At 42.3% G+C, this 26,239-nt stretch overlaps 1 protein-coding gene across 3 annotated transcripts in view; it reads right to left on the reverse strand.

Moving 5' to 3' along the window:
- Nucleotides 1-26,239, reverse strand: part of LOC110511207 (oxidation resistance protein 1) — a 197,274-nt gene that overhangs the window by 19,259 nt on the left and 151,776 nt on the right. For all 3 annotated transcript variants that reach the window (XM_021592227.2, XM_021592216.2, XM_021592221.2), the window contains 4 exons: nt 15,645-15,752; nt 14,092-14,199; nt 1,576-1,737; nt 894-1,078 (listed from right to left, as the gene is read on the reverse strand). In XM_021592227.2, the coding sequence (XP_021447902.1) occupies nt 894-1,078; nt 1,576-1,737; nt 14,092-14,199; nt 15,645-15,752 (563 nt within the window). The remainder of the gene's footprint in view (nt 1-893; nt 1,079-1,575; nt 1,738-14,091; nt 14,200-15,644; nt 15,753-26,239) is intronic.

The raw sequence follows: 26,239 nt of genomic DNA on the forward strand, positions 1-26,239 counted from the left end.
AGGGCAAGGGGGTAAAAATAACGTGCTTGGACTGCAGCCAATAACCATTAGACGTCACAATAGATGCTCCATGAGATCTGAACACCTAACACAGGCCAAATCCACCACTGAACATTCATAGACATACTGGATGGGCACTACAGTAGAAGGGCTAAGCATAGTTCTATAGTTACAATAATAATAAATGTCTCTTAGCAGACACTTTCATCCAACTTACAGTTCAGTAAGTGCATACATAATTAGCATGTGTATGTGATCTGAGCGTGACATGTACCCACGACCTTGGCATCGCTAGCGCCACAGAGGAACACAGCTACAAATAGCTAATGCTTTGGTAAGATTTCATCATAGTATTAATATAACACAATTATCTTGATCTGAGCAAACAATCCACGTTAAATTGCTAATAAAAACAGAGACGGTAGGAGATGTGTATGTGGGTGGCATGCCATGGAGATAAACTAAGCTGGCTGCTGAAGTGGATATATTATTACATCAAGCAAATGGGTGAGCAATCCAGACGTAGGTGGGTGCATGCATAGTTCATTAACCTTGCTATAATTGCCATTTCCTTTTCCTTTTTGACATGGGGGATATAATTAATCTGTTGGATGGTTTCTGATGTAATCAGTGTGCGCCTGCAGTGCTGGGCTGATGAAGTGATTCCGGAGGGGCTGTGATGTGTAACCAGGGATGGAGTGGTAGAAAAAGAAGTGGGTAAACGAGTGATGTGTAATGTAAACGCAAACAATGTTAATTTTGTGCAACAGGTGCGTAAACGCAACTCCTCTCCACTACATCCCTGTTAGTGTGGTTCAGTAGGCACAAAACGGTGTGCTCTAATGAACGGGACCCCTGTGTGTGACAGACCGACAGACAGACAGGGCTCTTACGCGGGCACGGCCTCTCTGATCTTGCTGTCAGTAATCTCCTTGTAGATGGCTGCAGACATGACCTCCTCCAGGGGACACATGTAGCCGTACTCCTCACAGCCGTGCTCCTGCACCAGAGGGTCCATCCTGTGGGGGTCAAACATGATGTTGTTGGGCGTCACCAGCAACACCCCGCTCACCGCACCCTGGGGGGAGAGAGAGACAGACGGAGAGAGAGAGAGAGAGAGAGAGAGAGAGAGAGAGAGAGAGAGAGAGAGGAGAGAGGAGAGAGAGATAGAAAGAAGAGAGAGGATTAGACAGAGTAATACAGCTAGAGCAGTGAAAGAAATGTGTCAGCCATTTAGTGGAGGAGATATATTACCCTTCAAGCATAAATAAACAAAATGTCTGTACTGTACTGTACTGTAGGTATCCAAAAGCAACTGAAGGATATTGACTATGAACAGGAAGCTCCAATACTGACCTCCCTGTGGGGGGGGGGTTTGATTTAGACTGAATGGATCAACATTGGTTTCATGTTGTTCAATAGCATGGATCTGAGCTGCTAGAGGTAGATGTTGGCTGGTGGAGGGCCAGCATTCCTCCATGCGCTTACCTTATAATACTGTACATATCTTATATATAGAATATACTATTTATACTGTATAGTACTGTAATAAATATGAATATACATGATATATACCTTGCCGTCTGTGATGTACTTGCAGTTGATTTTGAGGAACTTCTCTGTCAGGGCCTCTTCCTCCTCGGAGGTGGACGACACTACACGGGCCTGGCGGAGTGCTGAGAACACCGGAGCATGGTGATGATGGTGAGCCTCTGGCTTGGGAGCGCCATTGGATTCCTACAGGGAGGGGTGGCCATTTTGAATAACAGGAGAGGAGGGAGAAGTAAAGGGTGGACAAGAATGAACACATTTAGCGTTTAGTGATATGTTTATAAAACAGTTATGGCTTTAAATTATCCTCCAAGTCATATAGAATAGATCAAGTCATATAGAATAGATCAAGTCATATAGAATATATAAAGTCATAAAGAATAGATCAAGTCATATAGAATAGATCAAGTCAAATAGTATAGTATCAACAGCAGGTGTATCAATTGAACAACACTCAATGCTCAAACAACATTGAGTTGAATGTAATCAATATAAGCAATCTTAAATTTCAGTAACAAACTTCTTGCACACATCACATCACATACCATAGAAATAGAATGAATAGAAAGGTCATCTCATTCAAGTCAATGACGGCATAATGGGTGGACTGGCAGCCATTTTGAGTGTACACATGGCAGGAAGTAAAGGCAGGAAGTAAAAGCAGGAAGTATACCCTTCAATCTGTGCTGTGATTTGTTGAGTCAACTCAACTGACATTCCAAAAAAGACATTCCATTGCTTTGAGGTCAGGGCTCTGTGCAGGCCAGTCAAGTTCTTCCACACCAATCTCGACAAACCATTTCCGTACGGACCTCGCTTTGTGCACAGGGGCATTGTCGTGCTGAAACAGCAAAGGGGCTTCCCAAACTGTTGCCACAAAGGTGAAAGCCCAGAATCGTCTAGAATGTAATTGTATTCTGTTGCGTTAAGATTTCCCTTCACTGGAACTAAGGAGAAATGCTCCAGCCAATGCTTGGCATTGCGAATAGTGATCTTAGGCTTGTGTGCGGCTGCTTGGCAATGGAAACCTATTTCATGAAGCTCCCATCGAACAGTTGCTACGTGCTTCAGCCCCCGGCGTTCCCGTTCTGTGAGCTTGTGTGGCCTACCACTTCGCGGCTGAGCTATTGTTGCTCCTAGACGTTTCCACTTCACAATAACAGCTCTTATAGTTGACCAGAGCAGCTAAAGCAGGGCAGAGATTTTATGAACTGACTTGTTGGAAAGGTGGCATCCTATGACGGTGACACGTTGAAAGGCACTGAGCTCTTCAGTAAGGCCATTCTACTGCCAATGTTTGTCCATGGAGATTGCATGGTGGTGTGCTCAATTCTATACACCTGTCAGCAATGGGTGTGGCTGAAATAGCAGAATCCACTCATTTGAAGGGGTGTCCACATACTTTTGTATATATAGTGTATGTCTCCCTACATCAAACCAATCAGCCAGAGTATCTAAATATGCAGTATAGCTAGTGAGTGTTCATTTGTAGCAATGTTTCTGCACTGCTAGCCAATCAGGTCAACAAACACACAGAGACAGAGAGAGACATGTATGTCTAATCAGATACATTAGTAAATGAATGCACTTCCTGCAGTCTGAAGTTCATCATGGCAATTAGATAGAAAAACATATCTATATGAGGCTGAAGCGTTCATCTTTATGGTGGTTCGCTAGGAGATGCAAGATTAGTTTAATAAAAACAGGATGAGAAGTGCACATGAAGACTATTTAAATACAGCTCTGTTATTCCTCCATCTACATAAATCATACACTTTGTCATGCGTGCGTGTAGATCAGTAGACTGATTATTCTTCTTGTACTGAAATGTTAACTGAACTCCAGGACTGCCGATGTACACTGAGAAATGAACACTCACTCAGTCTCATGGAACATGAGAACGGAGATATCAGGCAGACATTACCTAACTACAGAAGTGTGTTTGTGTCTGTCAGCAGTCTGTCTGTGTTATTGATCATATCAGCTTCATGTAACCCAGTAATAGACTCAATATGCTCCTGACCCAGCCCAATCCCTGACCATATGGGCCACGACGACAGCAAAGACCCTGTTTAACCCTGTTCACTCAACAAACAGACAGTGTTACTGTTCTTATGACAAGTAGAGGTAGAGATTTAAGTTTTACGATGTGTTATTATGTACAGATCCACTTTCTACAGTAGTATTTGCTGCATCTCACAAGGAGGACTCTGGGCTGTGGCGGTCATGGAAATTTGGATGACGGTAATTGGCCAGCCAAATGACCACGATCTCCGTAATAACCGCTACAATAGCAAAAAAGATATATAATATTTGTTTTGCTTTTCAGACACATATTTTCTCCTTTCTTCCGCTCCTGACTGCATGTGCTGCCATAGAAATATAATGAATAGAACGGGCTTCCCCATTCAAGTCAATGATGGTATAATGGGTGAACTGGCGGCCATTGCAAGCGTAACCATCGAAGCAAAGCAGGAAGTAAAAGCAGGAAGTATACCCATCAGTCTGTACTGTGATTTGTTGATTCAACTCAACTGACATTACAAACAATCCATTCCATTGCATGAGCCACATCAGTTAACATCATTTGAATGAACATTCTACATTACCACGAAAATGATTGAATCACAATACCAGACAGTCATTGCGAGTGTACCCATGAGTTTAATCGTCAAATTTCTAGGGTTAGAGGTTCCAAGCTCATTCTATTCATGGTTTGCTACAACACCTTGCTTGTTTCAGCAAGGGGCCACAAAGTTTCATCATGTGGTTAAGAGCCCATGTTATCACAGAAACTGACTCAACCACATGAATGCCTGGCTATCACACCTTCAGTCAGATGTTCGAAAAAAAGTAGGACAAATATGCAGGTAATTTTAATTATGACGGTCTTCATCCATAAATATTTGTGCCAACCCTACTACAGTCATTTCTAGGCACATCTCTAGGCACTCGGCACTAGGTCTCCAGCTCCTCCATTGTAAACAATGATAATGATTTATCCACATGGCCTGCTATCAAATCAAATCAAATTTTATTTGTCACATACACATGGTTAGCAGATGTTAATGCGAGTGTAGCGAAATGCTTGTGCTTCTAGTTCCGACAATGTAGTAATAACCAACGAGTAATCTAACTAACAATTCCAAAACTACTACCTTATACACACAAGCGTAAAGGGATAAAGAATATGTACATAAAGATATATGAATGAGTGATGGTACAGAACGGCACAGGCAAGATGCAGTAGATGGTATCGAGTACAGTATATACATATGAGATGAGTATATAAACAAAGTGGCATAGTTTAAAGTGGCTAGTGATACATGTATTACATAAAGATGCAGTAGATGATATAGAGTACAGTATATTCGTAGACATATGAGATGAATAATGTAGGGTATGTAAACATTATATTAAGTTGCATTGTTTAAAGTGGCTAGTGATATATTTTACATCAATTCCCATTATTAAAGTGGCTGGAGTTGAGTCAGTGTGTTGGCAGCAGCCACTCAATGTTAGTGGTGGCTGTTTAACAGTCTGATGGCCTTGAGATAGAAGCTGTTTTTCAGTCTCTCGGTCCCAGCTTTGATGCACCTGTACTGACCTCGCCTTCTGGATGATAGCGGGGTGAACAGGCAGTGGCCAGGCTGTGTGGCTGGCTGCAGAGCCAGACAGAGGGATGGAGGGATAGGGAGGGCGTGGGAACAGGAGCTAGGCAGAGGGATGGATGGAGGGATAGGGAGGGTGTGGGAACAGGAGCTAGGCAGAGGGATGGATGGAGGGATAGGGAGAGTGTGGGAACAGGAGCTAGGCAGAGGGATGGATGAGGGATAGTGAGGGTGTGGGAACAGGAGCTAGGCAGAGGGATGGATGGAGGGATCGGGAGAGTGTGGGAACAGGAGCTAGGCAGAGGGATGGATGGAGGGATAGGGAGGGTGTGGGAACAGGAGCTAGGCAGAGGGATGGATGGAGGGATAGGGAGGGTGTGGGAACAGGAGCTAGGCAGAGGGATGGATGGAGGGATAGTGAGGGTGTGGGAACAGGAGCTAGGCAGAGGGATGGATGGAGGGATAGGGAGGGTGTGGGAACAGGAGCTAGGCAGAGGTATGGATGGAGGGATAGTGAGGGTGTGGGAACAGGAGCTAGGCAGAGGGATGGATGGAGGGATAGGGAGGGTGTGGGAACAGGAGCTAGGCAGAGGGATGGATGGAGGGATAGGGAGGGTGTGGGAACAGGAGCTAGGCAGAGGGATGGATGGAGGGATAGGGAGGGTGTGGGAACAAGAAGATGGATGGATGGAAGGTTGGAGGAATGAAGGATGGAGGGATAGGGAAGGAGGGTGTGGGAACAAGAAGATGGATGGATGGAAGGTCGGAGGAATGAAGGATGGAGGGATAGGGAAGGAGGGTGTGGGAACAAGAAGATGGATGGATGGAAGGTCGGAGGAATGAAGGATGGAGGGATAGGGAAGGAGGGTGTGGGAACAAGAAGATGGATGGATGGAAGGTCGGAGGAATGAAGGATGGAGGGATAGGGAAGGAGGGTGTGGGAAAATGGCGTAGACGGAGAGATGAAGAGTAGGCGTGCAGGTCTGCTGTGTGTGAAACACCAAACCCACAGCTGTCTGCTGGCCTCTTGACACCCTCCCACACCTCTCCTGTCTCTGTCTCCCTGGGAGCACCAGCCCACGACTACTGACCCACCGGCACACAACTAGCAACACATACACACACAGACACTCTGGCAGCTAATGAGGCTGAGGGGGCAGCTCAATATGCTAGACAAAACAAAACAAACCAAAAAAAATACTGGCTGGAATTCCAACCCGGACACTCCGGCACACAACAAGACTGTGTTAGCCCTTCGAGCTAAAACCTAGGCCTTCACTGAACCACCCACCACCATTACAGGAACATTACACATCAGTAGGAAAGAGAACATGACACTTGAGTGGTGCTCTCCTTGGTCGGTCACTGTCATCCACTTCAGGTGGATATCTACCGTGCTTCACCTATCCTCTCTTCACTGGCACATTCACTTCCTAGTGACTCATGCTTCAGTACTCTCTGTTCTGCTGCAGTAATACTACAGCAACATGACAAGAGATATTCACAGCCTCCAATAACACACAGCTCTAGGCCGCATCCCAAATGGCAACATATTCCCTATATGGTACACTAGTTTCAACCAGGGCTCATAGGGCTTTGATCAAAGATAGTGCACAATGTAGGGAATAGGGTGCCATTTGGGACACACACCAACTGTCCCCTTCCCCAGCAGCACATAGCTGACAACAGAAATCCGAACACTGGCCTGGTTTAAAATAAACAGTCCTAACATGTCCTCCTTCCTCTCTTAGACAACTTCCTCCATCTCCCTATCATCACAGGAGAGGAAGCAGATCACAGGAAGGAAGGGTGTGTGTATGTGTGTGTGAGGTGGTCTAACATAACACTGTGAGCTAACCCTCCCACTCTGCACTATCATTTGTATGAGAGATCCACTTTAACAGTGTTCCAGTGTCTATCTGTCATCATGATATTGTTCATACCATAAACCAGCACTAGGCCAGGTGTGCATAATATACTGTTTCCCTCAGGTACTTGGACAGCGGTCATATATCCTGAGGACTATATGTTTATGTGTTAGCCTGATCAGGGTTCTAATTCAGGGCCAGGGGTTTGGGGGAATGGGCACCCCATTACACATCAGAGTCCATCCATAAGAATTGAAATACCAATGTGAACACCACAATTGTCAAAGATATCGACGTGTGTGTCTCTGTGAGAGGAGGTGTACACTGGCCGATCGGAGAGTGGGAGAGGCTAAAGATGGAGGAATGGAGAGAGAGGGATGGGATGGTGTTATCACATGGTGCTTTGATCCCAGAGGCTATGGGAAATCAATCCAGTCTAGAGCTGCTTGCCAGGTGGAAAGGAAGAAAGCTGACTCTGACATAATGCTATGGATATTGCATCCATCCATAGAGCTGCTGCGGTTTGCTTTGCCAAGGATGCATCCCAAATGGCACCCTATTCCCTTTATAGTGCACTACTTTTGACCAGGGAATAGGGTGCCACTTGGGACATGACCATAGTAGCACAACCCCTCTAATATTATATATGTGATGGTTGTTTGTTTTCCACTTAGTAAACCTATATTGCAGGGATCATAAACTAGATTCAGACGCAGGACAATTTTTTCTTGAGCGGATGGTCGGGGAGCAGGAACGTAATAAAACATATATTTTTAGATTGCAAATTGACTTCAAGAAGCCTAAAAACATATAGAATTTGATTAAAACATAATTTCAAACCTTGATTACATTTGGGGACATTGCCCTACATAGGGTGCCGTCTTTCGGATAGGAAGTTAAACGGGTGTCCTGACTCTCAGTGGTCATTCAAAATCGCATGGCACTTATTGTAAGAGTAGGGGTGTTCACCCATTGTCATGGATAAATTCCCAACCTTGCCACATTCCATCATGACCACCTAAACATTCCCCTCATTCCTAATTGGCATATATCCCTCCTCACCTCTCCACCTGATAGCTGATGTGTGGTGAGCGTTCTGGCACAAAAATGGTTGGTTGCTACACATTGGTGGTGGATGAGGTGGGTTTCCCCCTACTATACAGAGTAAAAATATAAATGCAACATGTAAAGCGTTGGTCCCATGTTTCATGAGCTGAAATAAAAGATCCCATACATTTTCCATATGCACAAAATGTTTATTTTTCTCAAATTTGTTTACATCCCTATTAGTGAGCATTTCTCCTTTGCCAAGATAATCCATCCATCTGACAGGTGTGTCATATCAAGAAGCTGATTAAACAGCATGATCATTACACAGGTACAGCTTGTGCTGGGGACAATAAAAGGCTCCTCTAAAATGTGCAGTTTTGTCACAGAACACAATGCCACAGATGTTTCAAGTGTTGAGGGAGAGTGCAATTGGCATGTTGAATGCAGGAATGTCCACCATATTTGTTGCCAGAGAATTTAACATGAATTTGAATGCACAGAGATACTGTGATGAGACCCTGAGGCCCATTGTCGTGCCATTCATCCGCTGCCATCCCATCTATGTCGCAAGGATCTGTACACAATTCCTGTGAGCTGAAAATGTCCCAGGTCTTCAATGGCCTGCATACTCACTAGACATGTCACCCATTGAGCATGTTTGGGATGCTCTGGATTGACGTGTATGACAGCGTGTTCCAGTTCCCGCCAATATCCATTAACTTCGCATTCAAGAGGAGTGGGACAACATTCCACAGGCCACAATCCACAGCCTGAACAACCCTATATGAAGGAGATGTGTCGCACTGCATGAGGCAAATAGCTCTCACACCAGATACTTATGCACGCCCCTACTTTAAAAAAAAAAGTTTAATAGAGCTGAAGTCGGAAGTTTACATACACATTAGGCAAATACATTTAAACTCAGTTCTTCACAATTCCTGACATTTAATCCTAGTAAAAATTCCCTGTTTTAGGTCAGTTAGGATCACCACTTTATTTTAAGAATGTGAAATGTCAGAATAATAGTAGAGAGAATAATTTATTTCAGCTTTTATTTCTTTCATCACATTCTCAGTGGGTCAGAAGTTTACATACACTCAATTAGTATTTGATTGGCATTGCCTTTAAATTGTTTAACTTGGGTCAAACGTTTTGGGTAGCCTTCCACAAGCTTCCCACAATAAGTTGGGTGAATTTTGGCCCATTCCTCCTGACAGAGCTGGTGTAACTGAGTCAGGTTTTTAGGCCTCCTTGCTCACACACAATTTTTCAGTTCTGCCAAACAAATTTTCTATAGGATTGAGGTCAGGGCTTTGTAATGGCCACTCCAATACCTTGACTTTGTTGTCCTTAAGCCATTTTGCCACAACTTTGGAAGTATGCTTGGGGTCATTGTCCATTTGGAGACCCATTTGCGACCAAGCTTTTACTTCCTCACTGATGTCTTGAGATGTTGCTTCAGTATATCCACATAATTTTCCCACCTCATGATGCCATCTATTTTGTGAAGTACACCAGTCCCTCCTGCAGCCAATCACTCCTACAACATGATGCTTCACGGTTGGGATGGTGTTCTTTGGCTTGCAAGCCTCCCACTTTTTCCTCCCAACATAACGATGGTCATTATGGCCAAACAGTTCTATTTTTGTTTCATCAGACCAGAAGACATATCTCCAAAAAGTACGATCTTTGTCCCCATGTGCAGTTGCAAACCGTAGTCTGGCTTTTTTTTAATGGCGGTTTTGGAGCAGTGGCTTCTTCCTTGCTGAAGAACCTTTCAGGTTATGTCGATATAGGACTCGTTTTACTGTGGATATAGAGATACTTTTGTACCCGTTTCCTCCAGCATCTTCACAAGGTCCTTTGCTGTTGTTCTGGGATTGATTTGCACTTTTCGCACCAAAGTACGTTCATCTCTTGGAGACAGAAAGCGTCTCCTTCCTGAGCAGTATAACGGCTGCGTAGTCCCATGGTGTTCATACTTGCGTACTATCATTTGTACAGATGTACGTGGTACCCTCAGGCGTTTGGAAATTGCTCCCTGAATGAACCAGACTTGTGGAGGTCTCCAATTATTTTTCTGAGGTCTGATTTCTTTTGATTTTCCCATGATGTCAAGCAAAGAGGTACTTTGTTTGAAGGTAGGCCTTGAAATACATCCACAGGTACACCTCCAATTGACTCAAACAATGTAAATTAGCCTATCAGAAACTTCTAAAGCCATGACATCATTTTCTGGAATTTTCCAAGCTGTTTAAAGGCAGTCAACTTAGTGTATGTAAACTTCTGACCCACTGGAATTGTGATACAGTGAATTATAAGTGAAGTAATCTGTCTGTAAACAATTGTTGGAAAAATTACTTATGTCATGCACAAAGTAGATGTCCTAACCGACTTGCCAAAACTATAGTTTGTTAACAAGAAATTTGTGGAGTGGTTGAAAAACAAGTTTTAATGACTCCAACCTAAGAGTATGTAAACTTTTGACTTCAATTGTATCTGTGACCAACAGATGCATATCTGTTTTCCCAGTCATGTGAAATCCGTAGATTAGGGCCTAATGAATTTATTTGAATTGACGGATTTCCTTATGGGAACCATAACTCAGTAAAATCTTAGAAATTGTTTCATGTTGCGTTGATATTTTTGTTCAGTATATGCAAAGCGCATTGAGTACCTCAGTTGGTAGAAAAGAGCTATATAAATCCAATAAATTATTATTGTTTGTATATGATCACATATGTCTCTCTATTGTGCATGGGAATATTTGGGAACAGATTTCCAAAATTCAAATCACTTGGAGCTGAATCTTTTACATCCAACAATGAACATTTTAAAAATTATATATTTATGCAGTACCACTCCAGAGTTTGGACACACCTACTCATCCCAGGGTTTTTCTAAATGTTGTACTATTTTCTACACTGTAGAATAATAGTGAAGACATTAAAACTCTGAAATAACACATATGGAATCATATAATAACCAAAAATGTGTTAAACAAATTAGATTCTTCAAAGCGCTCACCCTTTGCCTTCATAACAACTTTGCACACTCTTGGCATTCTCTCAACCAGCTTCACCTGGAATGCTTTTCCAACAGTCTGGAAGGAGTTCCCACATATGCTGAGCACTTGTTGGCTGCTTTTCCAAATCATCCCAAACTATCTCAATTTGGTTGAGGTTGGATGCACAAATTATCTCAATTGGGTTGAGGTGACCTGGAGGCCAGGTCATCTGATGCAGCACTCCATAATTTTCCTTGTTGGTCAAATTGCCCTTACACAGTCATTGGGTCATTTGTCCCACTAAGCACAAACATTGATTTGTTTAACACCGTTCTGGTTACTACATGATTCCATATGTGTTATTTCATGGTTTTGATGTCTTCACTATTATTCTACAATGTAGAAAATATAAAAAAATAAAGAAAAACCATTGAATGAGTAGGTGTGTCCAAACTTTAGACTGGTACTGGTACTGTATATTTTTGGCTCAGAAAACTTGTGGCAAAAAACCCCACCAAAACCAAAACCACCTGCTAGTTGGGGAACACTGCTATAATGATTAATGAGGATCTTTAGTGCAGTGAGGAAGACCGAGGGACTCTTTTAGTAGAAAGTTTGACCCCATATATTAACACTCCATAACATCCAGTGCCATTTACACTACAATAGAAAACAACAGAATAGAATGACTAGTGACTAGGACAAGGAATTCACTCCTTCCCAGACCCCTTCAGGACAAACCACCTGCCTGCCAATGGCCTGAGCTTCCGTCCTGTACTGTATGGCCTTGCAGACAGGCTGCAATGTAGACTGGACATCAAAGGCAGAGAGAGAGAGTAGAAGGCTAGAAGTGGAATACTGTGGAAGATTTAACCACAGCTCCCCCATGTGGACATGTCCATGTTCTGCAACCATGAGCAGAACAAACATATACTGTAAATTCATGGGATGCATCCCTTGAATCTTTCATCCTGATTCTCCTACAAAGACAGGAGGATGTTGGCAAGGTGGCAGAGTAGAGGTGAAACCCCAAGGTCCGGGCTGGGTTACCTGAGCAGCTGTAGTTTGGCACCAGCCCATTGGGCACCAGCCACCCTGCAGCGGGCTAGGCAGGTAATTTACACTAGTCCTACTTTCCCTGGCCCTAAAAATAGAGGCCTACTCTGTTCTGTGCAACAGAAGGAAGGAAGTGAGGGTGCCAGGACACAACAGAACAGGATAGGACAGGGAGAGGTCTGGAGGACAGTGAGCTAGGCTGGCTACGGTCACAGCGTAAGATTCGAATGCCAGCACGATGGCTAGCCAGCCATGACATTTCATGCCTGCCAGACATTACAGCCTGTTCTGTGCGGCCAGTGGAGCCTGCTAAGGGGAGGACGGCTCATAATAATGTCTGGAACGGACTTAATGGAATGGCATCAAACCGTGTGTTTGATGTATTTGATACCATTCCACCTAATCCGCTCCAGCCATTACCACGAGTCTGTCCTCCACAATTAAGGTGCCACCAACCTCCCGTGTGTGTAGCAACAAAAAAGGTTTTATAATTAAAAGATCATTGAGGTTTAGAAAAAACAATGTGCAGGTTATTAAGGTCCTTCCTCCTCTACCTTGAAAACCATGCTGTATCTTTGCTCCACGTCCTGTTGAGGTGATTTACCCTCCCCTGTCTGTCCTAGAAACACATCATGCTTCCTAACTCTGGAATAACTGCTGTACACATTCCAAATGGAACCCTATTCCCTATGTAGTGCACTACTTTTGACCAAGGCCCATAGCGCTCTGGTCAAAAGCATTGCACTACATAGGGCATGGGGTGCCATTTGGGACATGCAGGCTGTCTTGCTGGTCATCTGAGAGAATGAGCTCCGTTCATTAGTTTCTCTAAATATCAGACAGAGCATCACACTAAAAGGCTTAATTTCTCCACAGTCACACACAGCCCTTCTCCCTCAGATCCTCGTCCTCCGCTGAGAGCCAAGAAATAGGCTCCTGTTCTTATAGGCATGACCTAAATAGATAAGCGCTAAATAAACTAACGAACGGGATCCTTCTTTCAGCCTGAGTAGTGTTGAATTTATGCAGCTAGTTTGGAAAGGCAGCAGTAGCAGAGGAACCCATTTTCTGATAACATTCTGACAAAACAGTGCCTGGTCGCCATGGAGACCACCTGGGACAGGGTGGGTGGGACAGGGTGGAGAGGGCAATCTATGGAGCAGGAGGGTGACACTCCTGACCTGAGAACAGTGGAACATGTCAGCTTTCAGTATTCCTTTACAGAGGACTAGATAGGCCTGATTCTAGAACTGCTAGAACCAACCACACTTAAGGGAATTTTCCCAAGCTATACTGCACTGACATGGTTACAGATCCACCATAGTTGCTGGAACAGTGAAAACCTGCAGATATTTGATCCCCTGTCCCTCCCCTGGTCAGCACTCAACTAACACATTATTCCCTCTTATATACTGAGGTTGTCAACACGACCGTTCAATAAATAACAAATTATCTGTGTCTTTATTGGCTGCATGCTTCTATAAATGGAGACTAAATGGTACAGTAAAAGCAGTGGCATTTCAGCTACCACCGCCCCAGAGCAGGGAAGTGTGAGGGAAGTTAACCTAACATCACTCTAACTATTGCTTAATGGGCAGAACAAAGAGCCATTCTATTACCTGGAGCCAGAGCCATACATCATATCTGTATACTGTAGGTCAGCTATCAATGGAGAATTAGTACATTACAAACCTATTCTGATCATAAAACATAACGCACCGGCTTATTGTCTGGCCGGTCCTGGATTGTCTGGACAGTATGAGAGTTGGTCCTTCACATTTTAAATCGGATTTGTGATAAGATATTTATGCAGGATTTCTGATAAAGCCTTCTATCTCACTCTATGATAGGTGTTGTACGTATGTGTGTGCGTGCTTGTGAGCAGACACATGGTGAATGGAGAATGCCAACGCGTTGATTGTGAGTGCATGTGGGAATGCTAACATACCTTCTCTAAGTCAGCTTCTGAGGAGGTGGGAGACAGAGGGCTGATGGGGCTAAGGGAAGGGGAGCTCCCCACACTGGATATGTGCTCAGGATCAGGAACATACAGAACCTGCAAACACAATCCATGTCTGGATTTAAACAGGCTGACACACAGAGAAATGAACATACATGCAAAGACAGAAGAGACTATGAAAATATGTATTCAGCATGATTTATGACATCCCAAGATGGACAAACAACAAAAAGTTAAAGCACAATTTGCGTGTCCTAAAACCATCAGATGTAATATATCTCACACTGTGTCTGATGTTTTTAAGTGTTCATTATGATATGACTAAGTCATCATAGGATATGTTGAATATAGTTATTGTCCTGCGAGTGTGTCTGTTGTTCAAGCACTAGATTAGCATGTGTTGTTGGCGTTAAGGATCTTGAGAGGCCCTACTTGTGTCTCCTTGTCCCCCTGAGAGCAGGGCCAGACAGTTAAGTGGTAGTGAGTGTGTTCTGACTGAATAGACCCAGTGTGACGCCATGGCAGGCTAATGCTGACAAGTGTAGCAAGGGACAGAACAGGAGTGGAGTTTTTCTGGTCCCTGTGTGTGTGTGTGTGTGTGTTTGGTCATGGAACCCAGTAGAGAGATGCTGAGAGCCCTCCAGAGCTGGCTGGCTGGTTGGAAACAACATCAACAACCCTGCATTGTGCATCATGTTGCTGAGTGCTGCTACTGACTCTGACTGCCAATGTGATTGCAGACTTCCTGCCTTGACTCTCCATTTAAGTAGATTCGAGTGGCTCTGGTTTTGACGCCAGGAAAATACCAACTTTGGCTGTTTGTCATGTTTTAGGGTGCAACTTGGAGCCTCAGAGAGAGAGTTCAATATGACACAACCAAAAGAGGAGACATTGAGCCCAGCAAAATGGCTTTATCAGGGTTCTGTTCTGTAGCTACGGAACGAAACAATCCAAAACTATGTAAAGGAGGGGGGTACTATCTGAACGTTGCCCAATAAGACATGCCTGTTTTTTGTTTTCCATTGTGAAACTTTTTACTCCTAATGAACAGGACCCCTGAAGTTGAACCTTTTTAATGCTATTGCCTGAGGACTGGAGGGATTTCAACACTATGTTTCCCATGACACAGATGTCTTAGTGGAATAAACACACAGATTGTTTTAACTCTTGTGAGTGGTTAGTAGTGACACCATTATATGCCATTGACAGAATCAGTGGGAAGAGAGAGCAGGGATGAGGAGTGGGTGAGTGTTAGTGGTTGTCGCATGGAGGATAGATGCAGTGAGAGAGACACACCAAGCATGAGTGTAGTAGATTGGTGTTTCCCAATCCATTCCTCAGGGAACTCCTCCAGGACTGTACTTTTGTGTTACAGCCCAGTATTAGCACACCTGATTCAACCTAATCAAGGGGTTTGTGACTACAGTAGTTGACTATTTGAATAAGGTGTGCTAGTGTGGGGCTGGAACAAAAAGGTGCTGCCCAAGGGATCTTTGAAAGGAAGAAACCAGTGATGGGTGTACAGTAAATCGTTTTCACACCTGGCCAGGGCAGACGGCTCTGGAGAACAGCTTGTTGAGCTGAACCAGCTCGTTGGGTGTGGTGTCAAACTTGAGCGCTATGTTGTTCAGTGTGTCCCGCGTCTCCACCTGGAGGACCACAAAACAGAAGAGAAGCACAGAATATCAAAACTCTTGTACTGTGCTGGCTGGTCCTCCTGGGTCCCACATGAGAAGGAGAGAAACTCTGCTGTCTTATCTTCCCCTCTCAGAGATTAACATGGACTTCGTGTGTAGGAGTGTATTCAGACTGGCTTGGTGTAGTTCAGTAGTGTATTCAGACTGGCTTGGTGTAGTTCAGTGGTGTATTCAGACTCGCTTGGTGTAGTGCAGTAGTGTATTCAGACTGGCTTGGTGTAGTTCAGTAGTGTATTCAGACTGGCTTGGTGTAGTGCAGTAGTGTATTCAGACTGGCTTGATGTAGTGCAGTAGTGTATTCAGACTGGCTTGGTGTGGTTCAGTAGTGTATTCAGACTGGCTTGGTGTAGTTCAGTGGTGTATTCAGACTCGCTTGGTGTAGTGCAGTAGTGTATTCAGACTGGATTGGTGTAGTTCAGTAGTGTATTCAGACTGGCTTGGTGTGGTTCAGTAGTGTATTCAGACTGGCTTGGTGTAGTTCAGTGGTGTATTCAGACTGGCTTGGTGTAGTGCAGTAGTGTATTCAGACTGGCTTGGTGTAGTTCAGTAGTGTATTCAGACTCGCTTGGTGTAGTGTAGTAGTGTATTCAGACTGGATTGGTGTAGTGCAGTAGTATATTCAGACTGGCTTGGTGTAGTTCAGTAGTGTATTCAGACTGGCTTGGTGTAGTGCAGTAGTGTATTCAGTCTGGCTTGGTGTAGTTCAGTAGTGTATTCCGACTGGCTTGATGTAGTGCAGTAGTGTATTCAGTCTGGCTTAGTGTAGGTCAGTAGTGTATTCAGTCTGGCTTGGTGTAGTTCAGTAGTGTATTCCGACTGGCTTGATGTAGTGCAGTAGTGTATTCAGACTGGCTTAGTGTAGTTCAGTAGTGTATTCAGACTGGCTTGGTGTAGTTCAGTAGTGTATTCAGACTGGCTTGTTGTAGTTCAGTAGTGTATTCAGACTGGCTTGGTGTAGTTCAGTAGTGCATTCAGACTGGCTTGGTGTAGTGTAGTAGTGTATTAAACTGGAGATGGTGAATTAGGGCTGTTCATAAACCACTGACTACACTAACTGGAGGTAAGGAAGAGCATATGTTTACATGAATGTCAATATGAGCCTTGTTTCACCATATGACCTTACTCACATGATACCAACCCACCAGGCAAACACCTGACATTCACATTCAATCATCATCCAGTTTGGTTGACATCTTAGTATATTTGGCTCAGTGGATAAACAAACTTAGTAAAGAGGGACACAGGACGTAATTTACATACATTATACTATAGGCCTACAGCTTGTACAGTACTGTATGTGTGCTATTCCAATGTATTTTAGAGGATGCAGACCGAGTGTCACAGATATAACAGCCTGTGTGGGTTGACATTGAGGCAGACTGGCAACTATTCGATCTACTTCCTGTAGCCAGCTGTGTCCTTTAAAGTGCATTAGCCAGATTCTTCTGTAACTGCACTACAGAGACATGTGTCTGAGCTGGTAAATAACTCACAAGTCCTGTGGGGTTCTGCCTACCAACTAACAATGACAGGGATGTCAAGAACTCCTAGTGTGTGGGAGAGGGGGCTCGTGGGAGAGGCAGGGGAACCGAACAGGGCTGCTGACAGTGACTCTGAGTTGTATAATGGTGGATCATGGGGCTGTGTAACAGTCATGAGACTGGCTCAGTTAGGTGACTTCATAGGACAGAGGAAGGAAACAATTCAAAACAACATGAATGTCATTGTCTGCTCTTCTAAACTCGTAAGATAAACAACCTCTCCCCAGACAGGAGGACAGTCTTGGGCCTAGACGGAAAGACAGAATAACGCACACACACGCCACGCACACACACCATGTACACCCACACCCAAATACACAGAGTCATACGCAGTGCAAGCAGGTAGTGTGTGTCAGAAGAACTCAACAGACACATTGGAAGATGAATAAAGCAGGAATATTGTGTATGACTCCAGGCCAAAATTCTCCAAAGAACCTGTTAAAAAGAGGACCATATGGTAGGTAAAAGAACAACCATGGGCTCTATTTTAACAAACCTAATTCAATGGTAAATCTTAGAGCTGGCGGTAGGGCTATAGGTCCAGGGGTGGGTCAGGAATATTTCTGCTATTTTCACTGCTGTAATTATGAGAGGAATAGCTGGCGTTAGCACGAAAAGGCCGGGTTTTGATGAATAAATCAATTCTAAGTGTGAGGAGGGCTTGGCTTAATTATAAGTGTGCCGAGTGTTTCATGGCTTAATACGGCATGCCGTTGTCCCAAATTCTGTCGGTTATTGACGGTCTTTGCGTTGTCATCTACTCTAGTTCGGCTGGGGGCACAGAATAGTCTCTTCCTAGTCCATTGTGGATTGATACAGTTTATTCAATAGCATTGGCTATTGAAAAAGAAAAAAATCCAGTGTTTGATCAATATGTTTGGAGTGTTGACAGTCAACATTGTTGTAACTGACTTCAACAAGTATAGGGCTTTACGCATCGCACTTCTCTTCAAATACAAAATACTAGGCTCCAGTAATTTGAATATGTTTGTGGCGGAGCGTGCCTTTGGTAACCAGACAAGAGGAGCTCTTTGGAAATGGGGATGGATACAAGCCGAGTGGAGTAGAGTAGCCTATGCACTGCAGATAGGCATATGTGAATTGTGAACAATGCAAAAGCATGACAGCAAAAGGAGACCATTTAGAAACCTTTTAATGAATAGGCTACTTGGCCTATGCATGGCCAGGATAAGAACAATAAGCTAGGGTAAGGGTAGCCTATAAGAGATTGTTCTTTAATCAAACAAAATGTTTTAAAAAATATAATAATGTTACATGAACATAACTTGAATGTTTCTAAATATGAGTGTCACTGGATCATCTCATTTCTTGTTCCATGATAGGCATATAGACTACATGGAAGGTTTTTTAGACATATAGACTACATGGAGGGTTTTTTAGGCATATAGACTACATGGAGGGTTTTTTAGGCATATAGACTACATGGAAGGTTTTTTAGGCATTTGGACTACATGGAGTTTTTTTTAGGCATATAGACTACATGGAAGGTTTTTTAGGCATATAGACTACATGGAGGGTTTTTTAGGCATATAGGCTACATGGAGGGTTTTTTAGGCATATAGACTACATGGATGTTTTTTTAGGCATATAGACTACACGGAGGGTTTTTTAGGCATATAGACTACATGGAAGGTTTTTTAGGCATATAGACTACATGGAGGGTTTTTTAGGCATATAGACTACATGGAGGGATTTTTAGGCATATAGACTACATGGAAGGTTTTTTAGGCATATAGGCTACATGGAGGGTTTTTTAGGCATATAGACTACATGGAGGGTTTTTTAGGCATATAGACTACATGGAGTTTTTTTTAGGCATATAGACTAGATGGAGGGTTTTTTAGGCATATAGACTACATGGAGGGTTTTTTAGGCATATAGGCTACATGGAGTTTTTTAGGCATATAGACTACATGGAGGGTTTTTTAGGCATATAGACTACATGGAAGGTTTTTTAGGCATATAGACTACATGGAAGGTTTTTTTAGACATATAGACTACATGGAGGGTTTTTTAGGCATATAGACTACATGGAGGGTTTTTTAGGCATATAGACTACATGGAAGGTTTTTTAGACATATAGACTACATGGAAGGTTTTTTAGGCATATAGACTACATGGAGTTTTTTTTAGGCATATAGACTACATGGAGGGTTTTTTAGGCATATAGACTACATGGAGGGTTTTTTAGGCATATAGTCTACTTGGAGGGTTTTTTAGACATATAGTCTACATGGAGTTTTTTTTTTAGACATATAGACTACATGGAGTGTTTTTTAGGCATATAGTCTACTTGGAGGGTTTTTTAGACATATAGACTACATGGAGGGTTTTTTAGGCATATAGACTACATGGAGGTTTTTTTTAGACATATAGCCCACATGGAGGGTTTTTTAGGCATATAGGCTACATGGAGTTTTTTTTAGACATATAGATTACATGGAGGGTTTTTTAGACATATAGACTACATGGAGGGTTTTTAGACATATAGACTACATGGAGGGTTTTTTAGACATATAGACTACATGGAGGGTTTTTTAGACATATAGACTACATGGAGGGGTTTTTAGACATATAGACTACATGGAGTTTTTTTTAGGTATATAGCCTACATGGAGGGTTTTTTAGGCATATAGACTACATGGAGTTTGTTTTTTGGCATATAGTCTACATGTAGGTTTTTTAGGCATAACCTACATGGAGGGTTTTTTAGGCATATAGACTAAATTGAAGTTTTTTTAGGCATATAGACTACATGGAGGGTTTTTAGGCATATAGACTACAATGAGTTTTTTTTAGGCATACAGTATAGCCTACATAGAGGGTTTTTTAGGCATACAGTATAGACTACATGGAGGGTTTTTTAGGCATACATTATAGACTACATGGAGGGTTATTTAGGCATATAGACTACATGGAGGTTTTTTTTAAGCATATAGCCTACATGGAGCGTTTTTTAGGCATATAGACTACATGGAGGGTTTTTAAGCATATAGACTACATGGAGGTTTTTTTAGTCATACAGTATAGCCTACATGGAGGGTTTTTTAGGCATACAGTATAGCCTACATGGAGGGTTTTTTAGGCATATAGTATAGACTACATGGAGGGTTTTTTAGGCATACAGTATAGACTACATGGAGGGTTTTTTAGGCATATAGACTACATGGAGGGTTTTTTAGGCATACAGTATAGACTACATGGAGGGTTTTTTAGGCATATAGACTACATGGGTGTTTTTTTTAGGCATATAGCCTACATGGAGGGTTTTTTAGGTATAGCCTACATGGAGGGTTTTTTAGACACAAAGGCAGCGGTCTATCGTTGTCTCTGATTGGGGATCACATATACAGTGGGGAGAACAAGTATTTGATACACTGCCGATTTTGCAGGTTTTCCTACTTACAAAGCATGTAGAGGTCTGTAATGTTTATCATAGGTACACTTCAACTGTGAGAGACGGAATCTAAAACAAAAATCCAGAAATTCACATTGTATGATTTTTAAGTAATTAATTTGCATCTGCTGCTACTCACTGTTTATCACTGTTTATTATCTATGCATAGTCACTTTACCTCTACCTACAAATTACCTCGACTAACCTGTACCCCCACTCATTGACATTATTTTTTTTACTTTAGTTTATTTATATTTTCTTAACTGCATTGTTGGTTATTGGATGAAAAACGTGCCCAAATTAAGCTGCTTGCTACTCAGCCATAAAAGCTAGAATGTGCATATAATTAGTAAAACACTCTGAAGTTTCTAAAACTGTTTGAATGATGTCTGTGAGTATAACAGAACTCATATGGCAGGCAAAAACCTGAGAAAAAATCGAACCAGGAAGTGGGAAATCTGAGGTTTGTAGTTTTTCAACTCAGCCCCCATTGAAGATACAGTGGGATATTAGTTATGTTTCAATTCCCAAGGCTTCCACTAGATGTCAACAGTATTTATAACCTGTTTTGAGGATTCTACTCTAAAGGAAGGGATTGATTCCATACTTAGTTTGTCATGTTTCTACGGGCTGTAACGGAACTTTTTGAACTTTTCGTCCGACGTTCTGCGCGACCTGAACGCGCTTTTGGATTTGTTTACCAAACGCCCTAACAAAAGAAGATATTTGGACATAACTGATGGACATTATCGAACAAATCAAACATTTATGGTGGAACTGGGATTCCTGGGAGTGCATTCTGATGAAGATCATCTCATCAAAGGTAAGTGAATATTTAAAATGCTATTTCTGAGTAATGTTGACTACCCAATATGGCGGGTATCTTTTTGGCTGCTTTGTTGTCTAAAGGCTGTACTCAGATTATTGCATGGTTTGCTTTCTCTGTAGTTTAAAAAAAAAATCTGACACAGCGGTTGCATTAAGGAGAAGTTTATCTAAAGTTCCATGTATAATAGTCGTATCTTTATCAATGTTTATTATGAGTATTTCTGTAAATTGATGTGGCTCTCTGCACAATCACTGCATGTTTTAGAACTACTGAACGTAAGGCGCCAATGTAAAGTCCGTTTTTTTATATAAATATGAACTTCATCAAACAAAACATACATGTATTGTGTAACATGAATTCATATGAGGGTTATCTGATGAAGATCATCAAAGGTTAGTGATTAATTTGATCTCTATTTCTGCTTTTTGTGACTCCTCTCATTGGCTGGAAAAATGGCTGTGTTTTTCTGTTGCTTGGTGGTGACCTAACATAATTGTTTGTGGTGCTTTCGCTGGGGGGTGGGGGGGGGGGTGGGGGGGGGGGAGCTCATAAAAGAAAGCAAAATGACCAAACCTGGTGCAAGGGTTAGAAAACAGAAGAGTGCCAGCTTTAACAGGTCAAAATTGCAAAAGAGCGTGCATTTAACAATTGCACTGGCTAAACGCCAGCAGAAAATAGAGCCCCCAATGTTCATGTCCCAGGACAACCTAGCTAGCAACAGTTAGCTAACTAAATGTCCATGAATGTTTCATGTGTTTAGTCCTGACCCAAAATTAATATAATTGATTCACAGTTGATTTTGGTATTTTAACCTGTTGAGTCTATGGGGGCGTATTTCATTATTGGATAAAAAAACGTGCGCTTTTTAAGCGCAATATTTTGTCACGAAAAGATGCTCGACTATGCATATAATTGACAGCTTTGGAAAGAAAACAGTCTAACGTTTCCAAAACTGCAAAGATATTATCTGTGAGTGCCACAGAACTCATGCTACAGGCGAAACCAAGATGAAACTTCAAACAGGAAATGAGCAGAATTTCTGAAGCTCTGTTTTCCAATGTCTCCTTATATGGCTGTGAATGCACCAGGAACGAGCCTGCGCTTTCTGTCGTTTCTTCAAGATGTCTGCAGAATTGTGACGTATTTGTAGGCATATCATTGGAAGATTGGCCATAAGAGACTACATTTTCCAGGGGTCCGCCCGGTGTCCTTTGTCTAAATTGGTGTGTAATCTTCAGTTGCGGGCATTTTCTCCTGGGATTCAGGACAGAAAGCACACTTCCACTAACGATATATCATCGAAGAGATATGTGAAAAACACCTTGAGGATTGGTTCTAAACAACGTTTGCCATGTTTCAGTCGATATTATGGAGTTAATTTGGAAAAAAGTTAGGCGTTTTGATGACTGGATTTTCGGGTTTTTTTGGTAGCCAAACGTGACGCACCAAACGGAGCGATTTCTCCTAAACAAATAATCTTTCAGGAAAAACTGAACATTTGCTATCTAACAGAGTCTCCTCATTGAAAACATCTGAAGTTCTTCAAAGGTAAATTATTTTATTTGAATGCTTTTCTGTTTTTTGTGAAAATGTTGCCTGCTGATGCTACGCTAGCTAGCTACTGTTACACAAATGATTGTTTTCCTATGGTTGAGAAGCATATTTTGAAAATCTGAGATGACAGTGTTGTTAATAAAAGGCTAAGCTTGAGAGCTAGCATATTTATTTCATTTCATTTGCGATTTTCATGAATAGTTAACGTTGCGTTATGGTAATGAGCTTCAGGCTGTATTCACGATCCCGGATCCGGGGTGGCTAAGTGCAACTTTAACCTACGTGTCATGATCGCATCTGGTGGGGATTGACAAAATCAACATGATGGCGCATGTGTGGCCGGTGTAGTCAGCATGTTAGCAACCATGGACCTCTCTTATCTGTGTGTCTGGTGTTAGGGAGGAGTGACTAAAACCTGCAATATGACCGAACTAAATTGACATAGAAACGTGAGTTATAGATATGTCATTGAAAGCAAGTCTAAGAAGCTGTACATCTGTTCTATGTGCGGTATTTCTATGCTTCCTGTTCTTATGGCTCGTTTTTGCGTATTTTACTTTTGTTTTTGTACACCAGCTTCAAACAGCTCAAAATTCAAATTTGGGGTTATGTAAAATATATTTCACAGTAGTTGAGATGGTACAAAGATTCTCTACACTGTTTGTTTTGTCACAAACTGAAATTAGGCAAACTACTAGAAGTTTTGCAACCAGGAAATGGCTAAACGATTTCTGCATATTGCACCTTTAATTATACCACAAACGCTGTTTCTTTCACAACTTAAAATCCCAAACCATCTTTAGAAGACAACAAAACAATTCTCATCGTTCCAGTGCGAACTACATGAGGAAAGTGTGAAATGATGAGGACTTTGTGATGAGGACTTCACTCACTCGCTATTTTGGCTGTTAACTGAACCGGACACCAAGCTAAATAACTAAAACACTTGGACAGACTCAATATCAAACCATGCCTGTATAAACACTGGAAATGACAAAATGATGTAAGGAACTTTTCAATATAACCAAATAACACTCTGTCTGCATCTGAAAAGGCACCCTATTTCCTATATACTGTAGTGCACTACGTTTGACCAGGGCCAGCACATGGCTCTGGTCAAAAGTAGTTATCTATATATAAAATAGGTTAAAATATCGGACACAACCAATCACTATAGCCGACTGTCACTGTCGATGACATATCTTTTAGAACTGCCAACTCAAGGACTACTGTGATTGATTTGTAGTCTTATCCGATTTGTAACAGATGGGCTTTTACAACATATCATGTTGATGAATAAATTGTCTTGAAAAGGAAGGCACAGAAAGACACTGCTGTTGATATCAGACACCAAACAGTTGAACTATAAGACACAAATGACAACCACCACATTTACAGCCTACAGCATGGGCATTAACAACATCTTAAAACAACAAGCCAGCATGTCAACAAAAAGTACAAGCTCAACAATAAAGGTCTACAGTATTTACAACTTAGTGTGCAGTACTTAATAATACTTAGAGTGGCAGTGTTAAATTAACATTATATTTTTTCGCAGGAGATTGAATAAAAGTCTGTCTCTTCAGACAAAAAGCCAAATCCTATTTTATCTTGTTGGGAACATAAGCAGACAGTCAATATCCACCGCATACTGTTACAGTCTGTAGCTCCAACACTAATGCAGGCAGCACAGCCATTCATCCAGACTAGTTCAGCAGTAGCAGCACACTGCATTGATTCTTCCTGAGTACCATTTGCTAACATCTCATCCATGGACTATTTCTTTTTAGCTTTACCTCCTCATTTCAGCACCAATACAACCTGTTTCAGCACTGTTTCCTTATTGGACGGTAATTTACTGCCTGTTGATGGGAATCATTAATTAACAATTCTAATTATTAAATGTGTATTGTCTAACTGTTAGAGTCTAACAGTTAGACAATCTAATATTAGGAGGACACACACACACACACACACACACACACACACACACACACACACACATACATACAGTATGTTACAGACATCCTGGTGACTGGTAGTGGTCACCTTGTCTGACTGAGAGGACAAACTGACTCAAGAAGGACAGACAGACAGAGCTGACTAATGGTGCCATAGAAAGACACACATGACCAAAACTCTACCCTGTGGTGGATCATCAGACTGGATCCAGACAGACCCGTGGAACAGCAGTGTGTAGCCTACCATCACGTTGATGATTGCTAGGTCAGCTATAACCTTGCACAGATACGGTAAATGCATTAAAAAAAATGATAGAGACAACACTTTCTAATCCAGGGATTAATCAAGCCAATTCAATTCCCAATAAAGTGATGTCAAAACTGATAGAATCCAAAACAAGGTGAAATGTGAGTCACAAAACAAGAAAAGGAGTCAGTGTGCACAATCAAACAGGAAAGAATATAGATTATATGTTCTGCAAATGGTTTAATCATCCAGAATGTAATATCAGAAGGACTATCGCTCCAGAGGCTTACAATGCAGCCTGTCTGATGAAGCCTGGATATGTGCATATGGGATGACAGTTGCCATAGCGACTTTGTCTTTACCACCCTAATGGCATGCATTGTGTGTGCCACTGCTGTACCGTTGTTCAACATTCAGATGCCTAATTTTACGGCCATTACAACTGACAGCTAGGACAGACATTCTCCCAGTCAGAGGCAGAGGACACAGAACAGCAGAGGAGACCGTGAATCTGATTTTTAATCTGAGGGTATCCTTCTATTGACACACTTGTTGAATTATGCAAGAGAACGTGACAACAACAGTAATTCATGAGGCAGTCTAGACAGTGCAGGTGAGTGCAGGTAGGGTAGACAGAGCAGGTAGGGTAGACAGAGCAGGTAGGGTAGACAGTGCAGGTGAGTGCAGGTAGGGTAGACAGTGCAGGTGAGTGCAGGTAGGGTAGACAGAGCAAGTATGGTATACAGAGCAGGTAGGGTAGACAGAGCAGGTAGGGTAGACAGAGCAGGTAGGGTAGACAGTGCAGGTGAGTGCACGTAGGGTAGACAGAGCAGGTGAGTGCTGGTAGGGTAGACAGAGCAGGTAGGGTAGACAGAGCAGGTAGGGTAGA

Source organism: Oncorhynchus mykiss, chromosome 3 (assembly GCF_013265735.2).
Source record: "Oncorhynchus mykiss isolate Arlee chromosome 3, USDA_OmykA_1.1, whole genome shotgun sequence".
Taxonomy (NCBI): Eukaryota; Metazoa; Chordata; class Actinopteri; order Salmoniformes; family Salmonidae; genus Oncorhynchus; species Oncorhynchus mykiss.